The following is a 13,396-nucleotide window of genomic DNA, read 5'->3' as shown; positions in this document are numbered from 1 at the left end:
CCCAGATACCTGATGGCCAGGCCAGCAGGATGTTCATTCTCTATGCCTATACCACCGAGCGAGGGGAGGGTATTCCCATACCTCCAGCTCCGGTTACCCAGGCCTGGCACCCACTCAACCCCAGTAGAGAAAGTAAGCTGGGTGAGTTGGAGAGGATGCGTAGAAGTTTCATGTCAAACATCGGCATGTCACATGGGTCATGTTATAAGAGTACGCGTGAGAGCGGAATGGGAAACATGGGTAGTATGGGAGGTGTGCCCAACGCTGGATTCATTTTCGGCCAAGCCATCTGGACTGGAGTCACCAGCATCTCCGAGCCTCCCTGTTCCCACCTCACACGCCTCCCCATTCCCTCCTCACAAGCCTTTCCATTCCCTCCTCACAAGCCTTCCCCTGTACTCTCCTCTTCTCCCTACCTCCCCCTGCTCTCTCCTCACCTCCCTCTAAAAACCTCCCTACCTCCTCCCCGTTCTCTCCTCACCTCCCTCTAAAAACCTCCCTGCCTCCCCCTGTTCCCTCCTCACCTCCCTCTAAAAACCTCCCGACCTCCCCCTGCTCTCTCCTCACCTCCCTCTAAAAACCTCCCTACATCCCCCTGTTCTCTCCTCACCTCCCTCTAAAAACTTCCCTGCCTACCCCTGTTCCCTCCTCACCTCCCTCCCAACTTCCCTACCTCCCCCTGTTCCCTCCTCACCTCCCTACCAACCTCCCTACCTCCCCCTGTTCCCTCAACTCCCTCCCAACCTCCCTACCTCCCCCTGTTCCCTCCTCACCTCCCTGCCTCCCCCTGTTCCCTCCTCACCTCCCTCCCAACCTCCCTGCCTCCCCCTGTTCCCTCCTCACCTCCCTCCCAACCTCCCTACCTCCCCTTGTTCCCTCCTCACCTCCCTCCCAACCTCCCTACCTCCCCCTGTTCCCTCCTCACCTCCCTCCCAACCTCCCTACCTCCCCCTGTTCCCTCAACTCCCTCCCAACCTCCCTACCTCCCCCTGTTCCCTCCTCACCTCCCTGCCTCCCCCTGTTCCCTCCTCACCTCCCTCCCAACCTCCCTGCCTCCCCCAGTTCCCTCCTCACCTTCCTCCCTACCTCCCCCTGCCCACTAGAACAGCACTCATGACCAAACAACATCCCCAGGCAGTGACCTTTCAGCGCCATCGCCGATCTCCACCAGCCACTCACTGTCTGTCCATTCGTGTCACTGACATTTTTGTGTACGATTGTCCCAAACAATGCCACTCCTCATACACTACATGTCTTCAAAGCACTGCCTTCCACCACAGAGGCACAAAGGCAGCCTAAGCAAGCAGACAGAGAAGACAGACAGTGACGAGGTATGGAAATGAATACAGGGATGGTTGGTTGGTGTATGCATCGCCTTCCCCTGCAAGAGAGTGTGGGAGTCAGATGACTTAATTTCACCCAGGAATCAAACAGCGTCTGAGGAGGGAGGGAAGCCTTAGTTAATAATACATGTGAAACCCCCATAAGCTGTCAGACTGACAGTGGCCCACACTTAACACCAGACACTAAGTCTCTGGCTGAATTCAGGTGGTTTCTCCTTACTCAGCCGTTGAAAGGAAAAGTCTGAGACTGTGTCCCAAATGGCATCCTATTTCGTCAATAGTGCACTACTTTTGACCAGGCCCCAATGTGGGACGCAGTCAGATTCTGCACCTGTAGACCTCAGAGGAAGATAATTACCATCTGCGTTTTGGAATATTTTCCTTGTCCCTTTTTCTTCACAGTGAAATCTCCCATGATCCCTTTTTCACGAGGGTGAGCGGTCTACCTGTACTAGCGACAGGCTATTCTGACCAAGCAAATGTTTAGGGAGCCACCCTTTGGTCTGCAGATCATTTAAAATAAGGCAAGTTCAATTTAACTCAGACACGGTCAGACCGACCGAGGCGTCGGCAAGAATTGAGGGCTGAGGGAGTAATCTTCATTGGGTTAGGATTCATTGAACATAAGCTGCCCTACTGCTGCTGCTTTAAGATGGGTTCAGGGCACAGGAACATCTGTGCAATATCTGTGCAATAGTTCTCTACTCTCTACTCCCCCTGCCTGGCCTCTGCTCTGTGTCTACTCTCTGATCTGCAGCATGTGTAGCCTGACCAGACCACCGCAGATCTGTACTTTATGTCCTCGAGGTATAGAAATAGACTGAGATATCAGATCCCCACACGGTACATCCCAGCTGCAGCCAAGGGATGGGTGTGGAGGTTAGAGGGGGTTACAGAAACCTTTCAACCCTTTGCCCTTAAAAAGGCAGACATCGCTCAAAGACGACAACAAAAACAACAGAAAGACTCCAACAACAACACTGACCCCTGGGCAATCCATTTAGGGCCTGGGGAAGGTGTGTGTGTGACAGGGACAACCACCCCCGCAGCAGGTGTTCTCTCACTGAGGAACTTCCAGCCGAGTTGAAAAGGTCGGCAGAAGCGGGTCTCGATGTCAGCGCACCCTAAAGCATGAAAGGCATCTCCAACGGCAACAGAGGTCAGGGACACGCAGCATTCCGCACATCCACACTACATTTTGTGAACGCACCCTAGAGAGGTCATACGCTGGTGACACTCTCAGGTATCACTGAGCAGTAAGGCCTCGCGAGATTACTGGAAATACACACAGTATAGTACGAGAGAGTTAAGGGTGAAAATAACACAGGGATAGAAAGAAAATACAAAGATTTTCTTTTGGCTCCAACCCGTTGCCAGTTTTCAAGTAGCCTCCATCCTCAGGGCAGCCGTAAACAGATTATCAGAGCAACAACAATAGTTGACATGCCAAGCTTTTCTAAGTCCAACCTCCACCTCATCCATCCCAATATACTGCAGAGGGGACTGGGAGGAGGAGGAAGAGCTGAGAATGAGCAGTTTACTTTATTCAAAGACAGATTATTGTCTCTGAATCCTAATATGTACTTTTTTTAAATATACGAGCAGTGCCAAGTTCGGCAAGGAAGAGTGCATTCTCATTCTCACACTTCCAGCCCTGCACACACACACACTCAATTTCAAACACACAACAAAGACAGTAAAAATCACACTAACAAAAGCACATTCCTCTGGTAGACTAACTGTGCTCCTGAGAAAAACAAAAGGCTGAAATAGTTGTCCTCTAGCAACCACAGCTTCGATTGGCCCTTACAGGGAGGTTATAAATCCAGTCTTGTGGTCGCCCTGGCTCTTCCAACCAATCGTTACAGAGAAACTTCAGCACATCACTTCCACTGGTCACCCTAAATGGGATCCAAGATCTTACATAGGGCTACTGTTGGGGTCATCAACAGAACTCAATATGTATATTATCTGGAAACCAGAATGTTACTGACAGACTTCCAGTCTGTGGCAACGTGGATAGACTACCCATTTATCATACCGATGAACGCTTACAAGACAGTAATTCCATCTATAGATATCTGTATGCTCTTATCAGAGTACACTACAGGCTACACATAGTGTAAATAAATAGTTAATTATATAGGACTAGCAAGTAAAGAACCCCACACCTTTTTTTTTTTTACTAATCACCAGGAATTCCTCCCCAAAAATGTTACTTTACAAAATCTTTTCCTAAGTATTCTCACGAATAAAGATTGTGTCTCAATGTAATCAAGGTATGAAATTAGTGTTATTTTCAAATAGTCTCTTTTTAGGCTTAGTTGTGGTCAGTTTGCTGTGTGCAAATTATAATAATTCTGTTCCGACCCCCTGACCATTCGCTCCGACAGAAATCGTCCTACGGCTGAATGTAATTGCCTACCCCTGCACTAGAGACTAGTAAACACACGCATACACCACACTCCTCCTGAAGGACAAGAATGCAAAAAATAGGTTATATTTCCAGTTACTGAAGATGTTTTGCGGGAAACTGACAAAAACACTGATGTATAATTTGACCTCCCAGGACAACAAAGCAAAGCATAGCAAACATGAAACATCATCAACCCTCTACCATTAAGCACAATGACCATATACAAAAGGAAAACACAGGAGAAGTAGAGAGAAATAGATGGAGGAGGAAAAAGAGAGACTGAAGGTTGAGAGAAGGAAAGAGCCGGGATAATCGGGTAATCACAATACTAACCTGTTTCACTTCAGCAGGCATTGTTCAAATCCCTTTGTTTAACCTCCTCCAAAAAAGCTAAACAATTTCCTTCTTTGCTGAAAAGTAATTTTTTCCCCCTTTTGTCTGTAGTTCCTTATTTCCGTAAGCGCAGAAGCAGCTCAGAGGCAGGCAGCCATCCTTTCCCCACACTGTCGCTTGCGCTCTCCCTCTCTCGCTCTCTCACACACTTTAAGTCCTCTCAGAGAGGGAGAAAAAATGCCTGCTCGTGGAGATACGGAAATGTTCAGGACAGTAGACTACAGCCGTATGGACAAACCAAAGACGGTAGTACGAGTCCAGTGAAGGAGGGGAGCAAAACAAAACAGCACACACAAACACTCTCTCTCTCTCAACAAAAGTTACCCGGAGAGGGGAACAAAACCCTGGATTTAAGAGAAAAGAGGGAAGGAGGAGGGGTGTGTGTGTGAATAGTTCCCAGACAGGCAGCAGTTGCCCTGTGTTGTGAGTGTATAGCAGCTTCAACCCTCTCTCCCTCCCTCCCTCCCTCTCTCCTCCTCATGCAGCATCTATGCAAAGGAAGCCTCTAACATGGGAGTGGGGGGGGGGGGGGGGGGGGACTGACAGACAGATGCAGCTGAAGCATACACATACAGGGAGCCCTGCTCTGGCCCCACCCCATCCCACCAACATACCAAAGGAAGGGGGAGAGAGTTCCAAAAAAGGTCCAGTTGCCAGGACCACAAATACAAAGTCCATCTAGATACCGTTTCCCTAGAGCACACAAAAAACTATACATACCTTGGCCTAAACATCAGCACCATAGGTAACTTCCACAAAGCTGTGAACGATCTGAGAAACAAGGCAAGAAGTGCCTTCTACGCCACCAAAAGGAACATAAAATTCGACATCCTAACTAGGATCTGGCAAAAAATACTTGAATCAGTTATAGAACCCATTGCCCTTTATGGTTATGAGGTCTGGGGTCCTCTCACCAACCACGAATTCACAAAATAGAACACCAAATTAAGCCTGCATGCAGAATTTTGCAAAAACATCCTCTGTGTACAATGTAAAACACTAAATAATGCATGCAGAGCAGAATTAGAACGATACCCGCTAATGATCAAAATCCAGAAAAGAGCCATTCAATTCTACAACCACCTAAAAGGAAGCGATTCCAAAACCTTCCATTACAAAGCCATCACCTACATGGAGATGAACCTAGAGAAGAGTCCTTTCAGCAAGCTGGTCCAGGGGCTCTGTTCACAAACAGACCCCACAGAGCCCAAAGAGAGCAACACAATTAGACCCCAAAAAATCATGAGAAAACAAAAAGAGAATTACTTGACACATTGGAAATAATTAACAAAAAACTCTGCAAATTGGAATGCTATTTGGCCCTAAATAGAGAGTACATAGTGGCAGAATATCTGACCACTATGACTGACCCAAAATTAAGGAAAGCTTTGACTATGTACAGACTCAGTGAGCATAGCCTTGCTATTGAGAAAGGCCACCATAGGCCAGTGGATGCTCCTCAGAGGAAGAAGGGGAGGACCATCCTCCTCAGTGAATAGATAAAAACTATACTCAACTTTTTAGATAAAATTATACGAAATATATTGACGTTACAATAATTGATTAAAACACACTGTTTCGCAATGAAGGTCTACAGTAGCCTCAACAGCACTCTCTGGGTTAGCACCATTGTGTAGCCGGAGGACAGCTAGCTTCCGTCCTCCTCTTGGTACACTTGACTTAAATAGAAAAACCTTACTGGCTCATGGTTCTCATCCCCGTCCATAGACTTATACAGTAATTATGACAACTTCCAGAGGATGTTTTCCAACCTATCGGAGCTCTTTCAGCATGAACTGATATGTTGTCCATCAAAGGATCAGAGAATTAATATAGTACTGAAAGCATAAGCTACAGCTAGCTAGCACTGCATAAAAGGCAGTGAGTAGTTGACATAAAGAGAGAGAACGACAACAGTTTTGAACAACTTCATTTCTTCAAAAATAAAGAAGCAAGAGAGCGAGAGAGAGAGCTATATTTCGTTCACTTTATTTCACTTTCACTTACTTTGTTAGCGAATGCAGCTAGATAGTTTAACCTACTTAAACAAAGAGGGATGCTATGTTAGCTAGCTGGCTATGGCTATCCAACCGTGTAACTCTTCCAAGTCAAGGTAAGCTTTTGGTTTTTACTAATTTATTGCCACCGGGGCCCACCGGTGTAACTGCTAAACTGGTTGCTGTACACTGTACTGCATAATTGTAACATTAGCTCTAGTAGCTATGTTGACGATAACGTCAGCTAATATCGTAACAACGATGTAGGCTGTGTGTAGCTGTTAGCGGTTATGTTATGGAGGTTTGGCTTGGAAAGGTTTTCGCCTGGTCACAGACATCTGTTGTGTTGTGCACTAAAGTCCACAAGCGAAGCAAAAAGGTGAGCGGAGGGGAGCGCGTAGATGCGAGAAGGAATTATACAACAAGTATAGTCATCATGCTGTTCGTACAGTATGTGCCTGCTACGAAAGTGAACTGTGTTTGCGGGTGATCATGGGCGTATTCATTCCACAAATTCTGTTGAAGAGCATTTTTTAAACGGAAGCAAACGGAACAAAACTATTTGGACTAATGATTACACCCTAGATCAGCTAGAAGCAGGCAAGAGTGTGCAAGGCGGTATTGAATGTGTGACTGTATGTCACCTTGATTACTCACATTTTTCTCTCAACCTGTGCATCTACGTTGTAAACTTTCATTCGTAGGCTAGGTTGTAGCAACTTCATGATGGGTAAAAGGAAAATTATAAACTGGGTGGTTCAATCCCTGAATGCTGATTGGCTGAAAGCCGTGGTATATCAGACCGTATACCATGGGTATGACAAAACATTTATCTTTACTGCTCTAATTACGTTGGTAAGTAGTTTTTAATTGCAATAAGGCACCTCAGGGGTTTGTGATATATGGTCAATATACCATGGCTAAAGACTCCGCGTTGCGTGGTGCTTAAGAACAGCCCTTAGCCGTGGTATATTGGCCATATACCACACCTCCTCGGTCCTTATTGCTTAATTATAGTATCATGTAGTAGCCTAAACCTATCGATGTTACATTGAACTGGGTGAATGAAATATGAATGACAGTCATCCAATATGCTGTAATAGAAATAAGGCAATTCTCATAAAAAATGTTTTAATCGTCCCTAATCTTAAAAGACACCGACTGCCACTGCCGTAGGCAGACTTGGCTCTCAAGAGAAGACAGGCTATGTGCACACTGCCCACAAAATGAGGTGGAAACTGAGCTGCACTTCCTAACCTCCTGCCAAATGTATGACCATATTGGAGACACATATTTCCCTCAGATTACACAGACCCACAAAGAATTAGAAAACAAATCCAATTTTGACAAACTCCCATATTGCCAGCAGCATACCACCCTGCATACCACTGCTGGCTTGCTTCTGAAGCTAAGCAGGGTTGGTCCTGGTCAGTCCCTGGATGGGAGACTAGATGCTGCTGGAAGTGGTGTTGGAGGGCCAGTAGGAGGCACTCTTTCCTCTGGTCTAAAAAATATCCAAATGCCCCAGGGCAGTGATTGGGGACACTGCCCTGTGTAGGGTGCCGTCTTTCGGATGGGACGTTAAACGGGTGTCCTGACTCTCTGAGGTCATTAAAGATCCCATGGCACTTATCGTAAGAGTAGGGGTGTTAACCCCGGTGTCCTGGCTAAATTCCCAATCTGGCCCTCAAACCATCATGGTCACCTAATAATCCCCAGTTTACAATTGGCTCATTCATCCCCCTCCTCTCCCCTGTAACTATTCCCCAGGTCGTTGCTGCAAATGAGAACGTGTTCTCAGTCAACTTACCTGGTAAAATAACGGTATAAAAAATAAATATCGATTAGGTGAAATACCACTGTGTGCATCACAGCAGCAAGATTTGTGACCCGTTGCCACAAGAAAAGGGCAACCAATGAAGCATAAACACCATTATAAATACATCCCATATTTATGTTGATTTATTTTCCCTTTTGCACATTGTAACACTGTACATAGCCATAATATAACATTTGAAGTGTAATGTTTACTGTTTATTTCTGATAGTTTATTTCACTTGCTTTGGCAATGTAAACATATTTCCCATATCAATAAAGCCCTTTGAATTAAAGATATATATATATATATATATATATATACAGCGTTCTTCCCCAAAAGAGGGGAGGGCAACCTACACTGCAAGTTTTTACACACTCTCTCTCCCTCTTCATCCCTCCCCTCTATGCCTCTCTTTCTCGCCAACTTTTTGTCTCTTTCCTTCACTTACTGCACTTGATATGAGGGGGAAAACTGCCGGCGTTAAAGAATTCAGCTATAATACTGTGACCCACAGTGAGGAAGAATGTTAATCTAATCATGTAAATGTACTTGGCCAAGACTCAGACAGGAGCTCAAGCAAGGCGACCTTTCTTTATAGGACACAACTTTGTGAAGGCTTGACTACACTTTGGAAAAAGGACCTAACACAAAAAAGGCCCAAATCCAAAGAAAAAAGGGAAATGGCTGAGGTTTGCATTCCCTAGCTGTGCATAGTATTATATTAGTTCACTTCTCTGTGGAAAACAACTACTTGAGTTAGTCTTCAAGAGAGACTATTTTACATAAAACTGCAGTCTGCACCCCGGCATTTTATGATCTTCAAATTACACACTTAATTATTTACCGACAACATAGCCTTTATAATACTCTCCTATAACCCATGACACATGGTGCTAGGCTTTCTGCAACACTGAGCAGCGCATTAAAAACAACTTCTAAATAATCCATCGCAGGTAATCAAACCCAATTAGTCATTTTCTTGCATGTCTGTCTGTCTGCCTGTATTTGGCTCGGAACAGATGGAGAAAAGGTTAATGTACTGCAACATGCCTCGCACTGACAGACACCTCAGATGAAGCTGCATCTGGTAAAATCATGTTTTCTGCTTCCCTCTTCAAGATGTGAGAAAAGGAGGAGGAGCGGGAGAGAGAGAAGAGAAGGGTGGTGAGAGGGAGAGGGTGACAGAGAGACAGCGAGACAACGAGAAAGAGCGAAAGAGAGAGAGAGGAACTAGCTAAATCAGTTGACAAGCTTCGAGACACCATCTCCTTCTGGTAAATGTATGCAGGTCTATCATCGAGGTTGGAACAAGCACCAGTCTGATAGCTACACTACATGAGGATGTGTGTGCCAACAGTAGCAGAGCCTGCAAAAACGGAATCTTATGACTTTCAACAGTATGCAATTATTTCCAAGAAAATTTCAACTCAGCAATATGGAGGATTAATATGTTGTCTTTCCATTTGTGCAACAAAGGAAATTTTCTCTCCCTATTCAGTGAAATAATAACATACAAGCCTGCCAGTGATTGGAAGGCCTAGAAAAGGGCAAGTATAGCTTAGGATGCCTATACCATCTCAGAATGCTACTCCTCCTTAAAACTCATCAATTAAACACCTCAATACTTGAATGAAATAATTTTGCACTTACAGAAATTAAATTCAATCAAATGTTATTGGTCACATGCGCCAAATACAACAGTTGTGGACTATACAGTGAAATGCTTACTTACGAGCCTTTTCCCAACAATGCAGAGTTGGAAACGTAATTTATAGATCGGCAGGTGAGGGTGCTCTCGAGTGGCTAGATGTTCTTTACCATTTGGCCATCAGATTTGCCACCAATGCTCCTTATAGGACATATCACTGCTATACTCCTCTGTAAACTGGTCATCTCTGTATACCTGTCGCAAGACCCACTGTGTCACGCCCTGACCGTATCCTTTTTATGTCTCTATTTTGGTTGGTCAGGGTGTGAGTTTGGGTGGGCATTCTATGTCTGGTGTTCTATGTTGTCCTTGTTTTGTATTTCTATGTGTTTGGCCTGGTATGGTTCCCAATCAGAGGCAGCTGTCTATCGTTGTCTCTGATTGAGAATCATACTTAGGTAGCCTGTTCCCACCTGTGTTTGTGGGTGGTTGTTTTCTGTTTTGTGTGTTCACCTTACAGGACTGTTCGTTTGTCGTTTTTGTTGTTACATCAAGTGTTTCGTATTTTATTAAAGGTAATATGAACACTTACCACTCTGCACCTTGGTCCTCTTCTCCTTCTCCCGACGACGGTCGTTACAGAACCACCCACCACTAAAGGACCAATCAGCGTGTGAAAATGGACTCCTGGACATGGGAGGAAATTTTGGACGGCAAGGAACCCTGTGCACAGCCGGGGGAGTATCGCCGTCCGAAAGAGGAGCTGGAGGCAGCTAGAGTGGAGCGGCGACACTACGAGGAATTGGCGCGAGATAACGGGCACGAGAGGCAGCCCCAGAATTTTTTTTTGGGGGGGGGGGGGGGGGCACACGGGGAGATTGCCGGACTCAGGTAGGAGAACTAAGCCAACTCCCCGTGCTTGCCGTGGCGAGAGAGTGACTGGGAAGGCACCGTGTTATGCGGTGAAGCGCACGGTGTCCCCAGTGCGCACGCATAGCCCGGTGCGCTACATTGCAGCTCCTCGAATCGGCCGGGCTAGAGTGGGCATCGAGCCAGGAGGGTTGATGCCGGCTCAGCGCATCTGGTCTCCAGTGCGTCTCCTCGGCCCGGGGTATACTGCACCAGCCCTACGCATGGTGTCCCCGGTTCGCCAGCACAGCCCAGTGCGGCCTGTTCCAACTCCCCGCACTTGCCGGGCTACAGGGGGGATCCAGCCAGGATGAGTTGTGCTAGCTCTGCGCTCGAGACCGCCAGTACGCCTCCACGGTCCAGTACATCCAGTGCCTCGGCCAAGGACAAGGCCTCCTGCATGTCTCCCCAGCCTGGTGAGTTCTGTGCCTGTGCTAAGCCCTAAGCCTCCTGCATGTCGCCCCAGCCTGGTGAGTCCTGTGCCTTCTCCCAGAGCCAGGCCTCCTGTGTGTCTCTCCATTCCAGTGATGATCCATGGCACGAAGCCTCCAATGATAATCCATGGCACGAAGCCTCCAATGATAATCCATGGCAAGAAGCCTCCAGTGATGATCCATGGCACGAAGCCTCCAATGATGATCCATGGCAAGAAGCCTCCAGTGATGATCCATGGCAAGAAGCCTCCAACGAAGGACGCTAGTCCGGAGCCTCCAGCGACGCCCTCTAGTCCGGAGCCTCTAGCGACGCCCTCTAGTCCGGAGCCTCTAGCGACGCCCTCTAGTCCGGAGCCTCCGGCTGCTCCGGACAGGAGGGAGCCTCCGGCTGCTCCGGACAGGAGGGAGCCTCCGGCTGCTCCGGACAGGAGGGAGCCTCCGGCTGCTCCGGACAGGAGGGAGCCTCCGGCTGCTCCGGACAGGAGGGAGCCTCCGGCTGCTCCGGACAGGAGGGAGCCTCCGGCTGCTCCGGACAGGAGGGAGCCTCCGGCTGCTCCGGACAGGAGGGAGACTCCGGCTGCTCCGGACAGGAGGGAGACTCCGGCTGCTCCGGACAGGAGGGAGACTCCGGCTGCTCCGGACAGGAGGGAGACTCCGGCTGCTCCGGACAGGAGGGAGACTCCGGCTGCTCCGGACAGGAGGGAGACTCCGGCTGCTCCGGACAGGAGGGAGACTCCGGCTGCTCCGGACAGGAGGGAGACTCCGGCTGCTCCGGACAGGAGGGAGACTCCGGCTGCTCCGGACAGGAGGGAGACTCCGGCTGCTCCGGACAGGAGGGAGACTCCGGCTGCTCCGGACAGGAGGGAGACTCCGGCTGCTCCGGACAGGAGGGAGACTCCGGCTGCTCCGGACAGGAGGGAGACTCCGGCTGCTCCGGACAGGAGGGAGACTCCGGCTGCTCCGGACAGGAGGGAGACTCCGGCTGCTCCGGACAGGAGGGAGACTCTGGGCTGCTCCGGACAGGAGGGAGACTCCGGGCTGCTCCGGACAGGAGGGAGACTCCGGCTGCTCCGGACAGGAGGGAGACTCTGGGCTGCTCCGGACAGGAGGGAGACTCCGGGCTGCTCCGGACAGGAGGGAGACTCCGGCTGCTCCGGACAGGAGGGAGACTCCGGCTGCTCCGGACAGGAGGGAGCCGGAGTCTCCCTCCTGTCCGGAGCAGCCGGAGTCTCCCTCCTGTCCGGAGCAGCCAGAGTCTCCCTCCTGTCCGGAGCAGCCAGAGTCTCCCTCCTGTCCGGAGCAGCCAGAGTCTCCCTCCTGTCCGGAGCAGCCAGAGTCTCCCTCCTGTCCGGAGCAGCCAGAGTCTCCCTCCTGTCCGGAGCAGCCAGAGTCTCCCTCCTGTCCGGAGCAGCCAGAGTCTCCCTCCTGTCCGGAGCAGCCAGAGTCTCCCTCCTGTCCGGAGAAATATGCGTCAATATGAATGTCTGTGTGTATTTTGTGTGTGTGAGCGTATGTGGAGGTGTTTAACTATACTTGTACGGACCAATTGGGGACATTTTGTTAGTCCCCACAAGGCCAAATGATATTTCTAGGGGGTTTAGGGTTAAGGTTAGAATTAGTGTTAGAATTAGGTTTAGGGTTAGGAGCTAGAATTAGGATTAGGAACTAGGGTTAGGGTTAGGTTTAGGTTTAGGATTAAGTTTAGGTTTTCGGGTTATGGGTAAGGGTTAGGTTTAGTGTTATGGGTTAGGGAAAATAGGATTTTGAATGGGACTGAATTGTGTGTCCCCACAAGGTTAGTTAGACAAGACTGTGTGTGTGTTGGAGTGTCAGTGTAGTGTGTGTGAGTGTGTGTCTAGTGAGTTTGCAATGACCCAGTGCAAGGGACAATTACGATAAATAAATCATAATGGGGGTCAATGTAAACAGTCCAGGTAGCCATTTGATTAACTGTTGAGCATTCTTATGACTTGGGGGTAAAAACTGTTGAGGTGCCTTTTGGTTCCAGACTTTGCACTCCTGTACCACTTGCCATGTGATAGCAGAGAGAACAGTCTATGACTTGGGTGTCTGGAGTCTTTGACAAATTTTAGGATCTTCCTGTGACACCGCCTGGTATAGAGGTCCTGGTTTGCATGAAGCTCGGCCCCAGTGATGGGAGTTCAACCCCAGTGATATATTGGGCCGTACGCACTACCCTCTGTGGCGCCTTGCAGTCGGACTCAGAGCAGTTGCCATACCAAGCAGTGATGCAGCCAGTCAAGATGTTCTCAATGGAGTAGCTGTAAAACCTTTTGAGGATCTGAGGGCCAATGCCAAATATTTTCAGCCTCCTGAGGGGAAACAGGCATTGTCGTACCCTCTTCACAACTATGTTGGTGTGTAAAGACCATGAAAGGTCCTTAGTGATGTGGATACAGAGGAACTTGAAGTTCTC

At 48.4% G+C, this 13,396-nt stretch overlaps 1 protein-coding gene across 17 annotated transcripts in view; it reads right to left on the bottom strand.

Moving 5' to 3' along the window:
- LOC129826526 (splicing regulator ARVCF-like) overlaps positions 1-13,396 on the bottom strand; it is a 378,140-nt gene that overhangs the window by 176,628 nt on the left and 188,116 nt on the right. For 2 of the 17 annotated variants that reach the window (XM_055887370.1, XM_055887368.1), the window contains exon 1: positions 4,093-4,575. The exons of the other annotated variants lie outside the window; for them this stretch is intronic. Coding sequence is in view for 1 of the 2 variants with exons in the window: in XM_055887368.1 (XP_055743343.1) it covers positions 4,093-4,113 (21 nt within the window). In the remaining variant the exon portion in view is untranslated. Of the gene's footprint in view, positions 1-4,092; positions 4,576-13,396 lie in introns of those variants that run through there. 17 annotated transcript variants of the gene reach the window in all.

Source organism: Salvelinus fontinalis, chromosome 28 (assembly GCF_029448725.1).
Source record: "Salvelinus fontinalis isolate EN_2023a chromosome 28, ASM2944872v1, whole genome shotgun sequence".
Classification (NCBI taxonomy): Eukaryota; Metazoa; Chordata; class Actinopteri; order Salmoniformes; family Salmonidae; genus Salvelinus; species Salvelinus fontinalis.
Note: the sequence above shows the minus strand (reverse complement) of the source record. Positions and strands in the feature narration are given on the sequence as shown.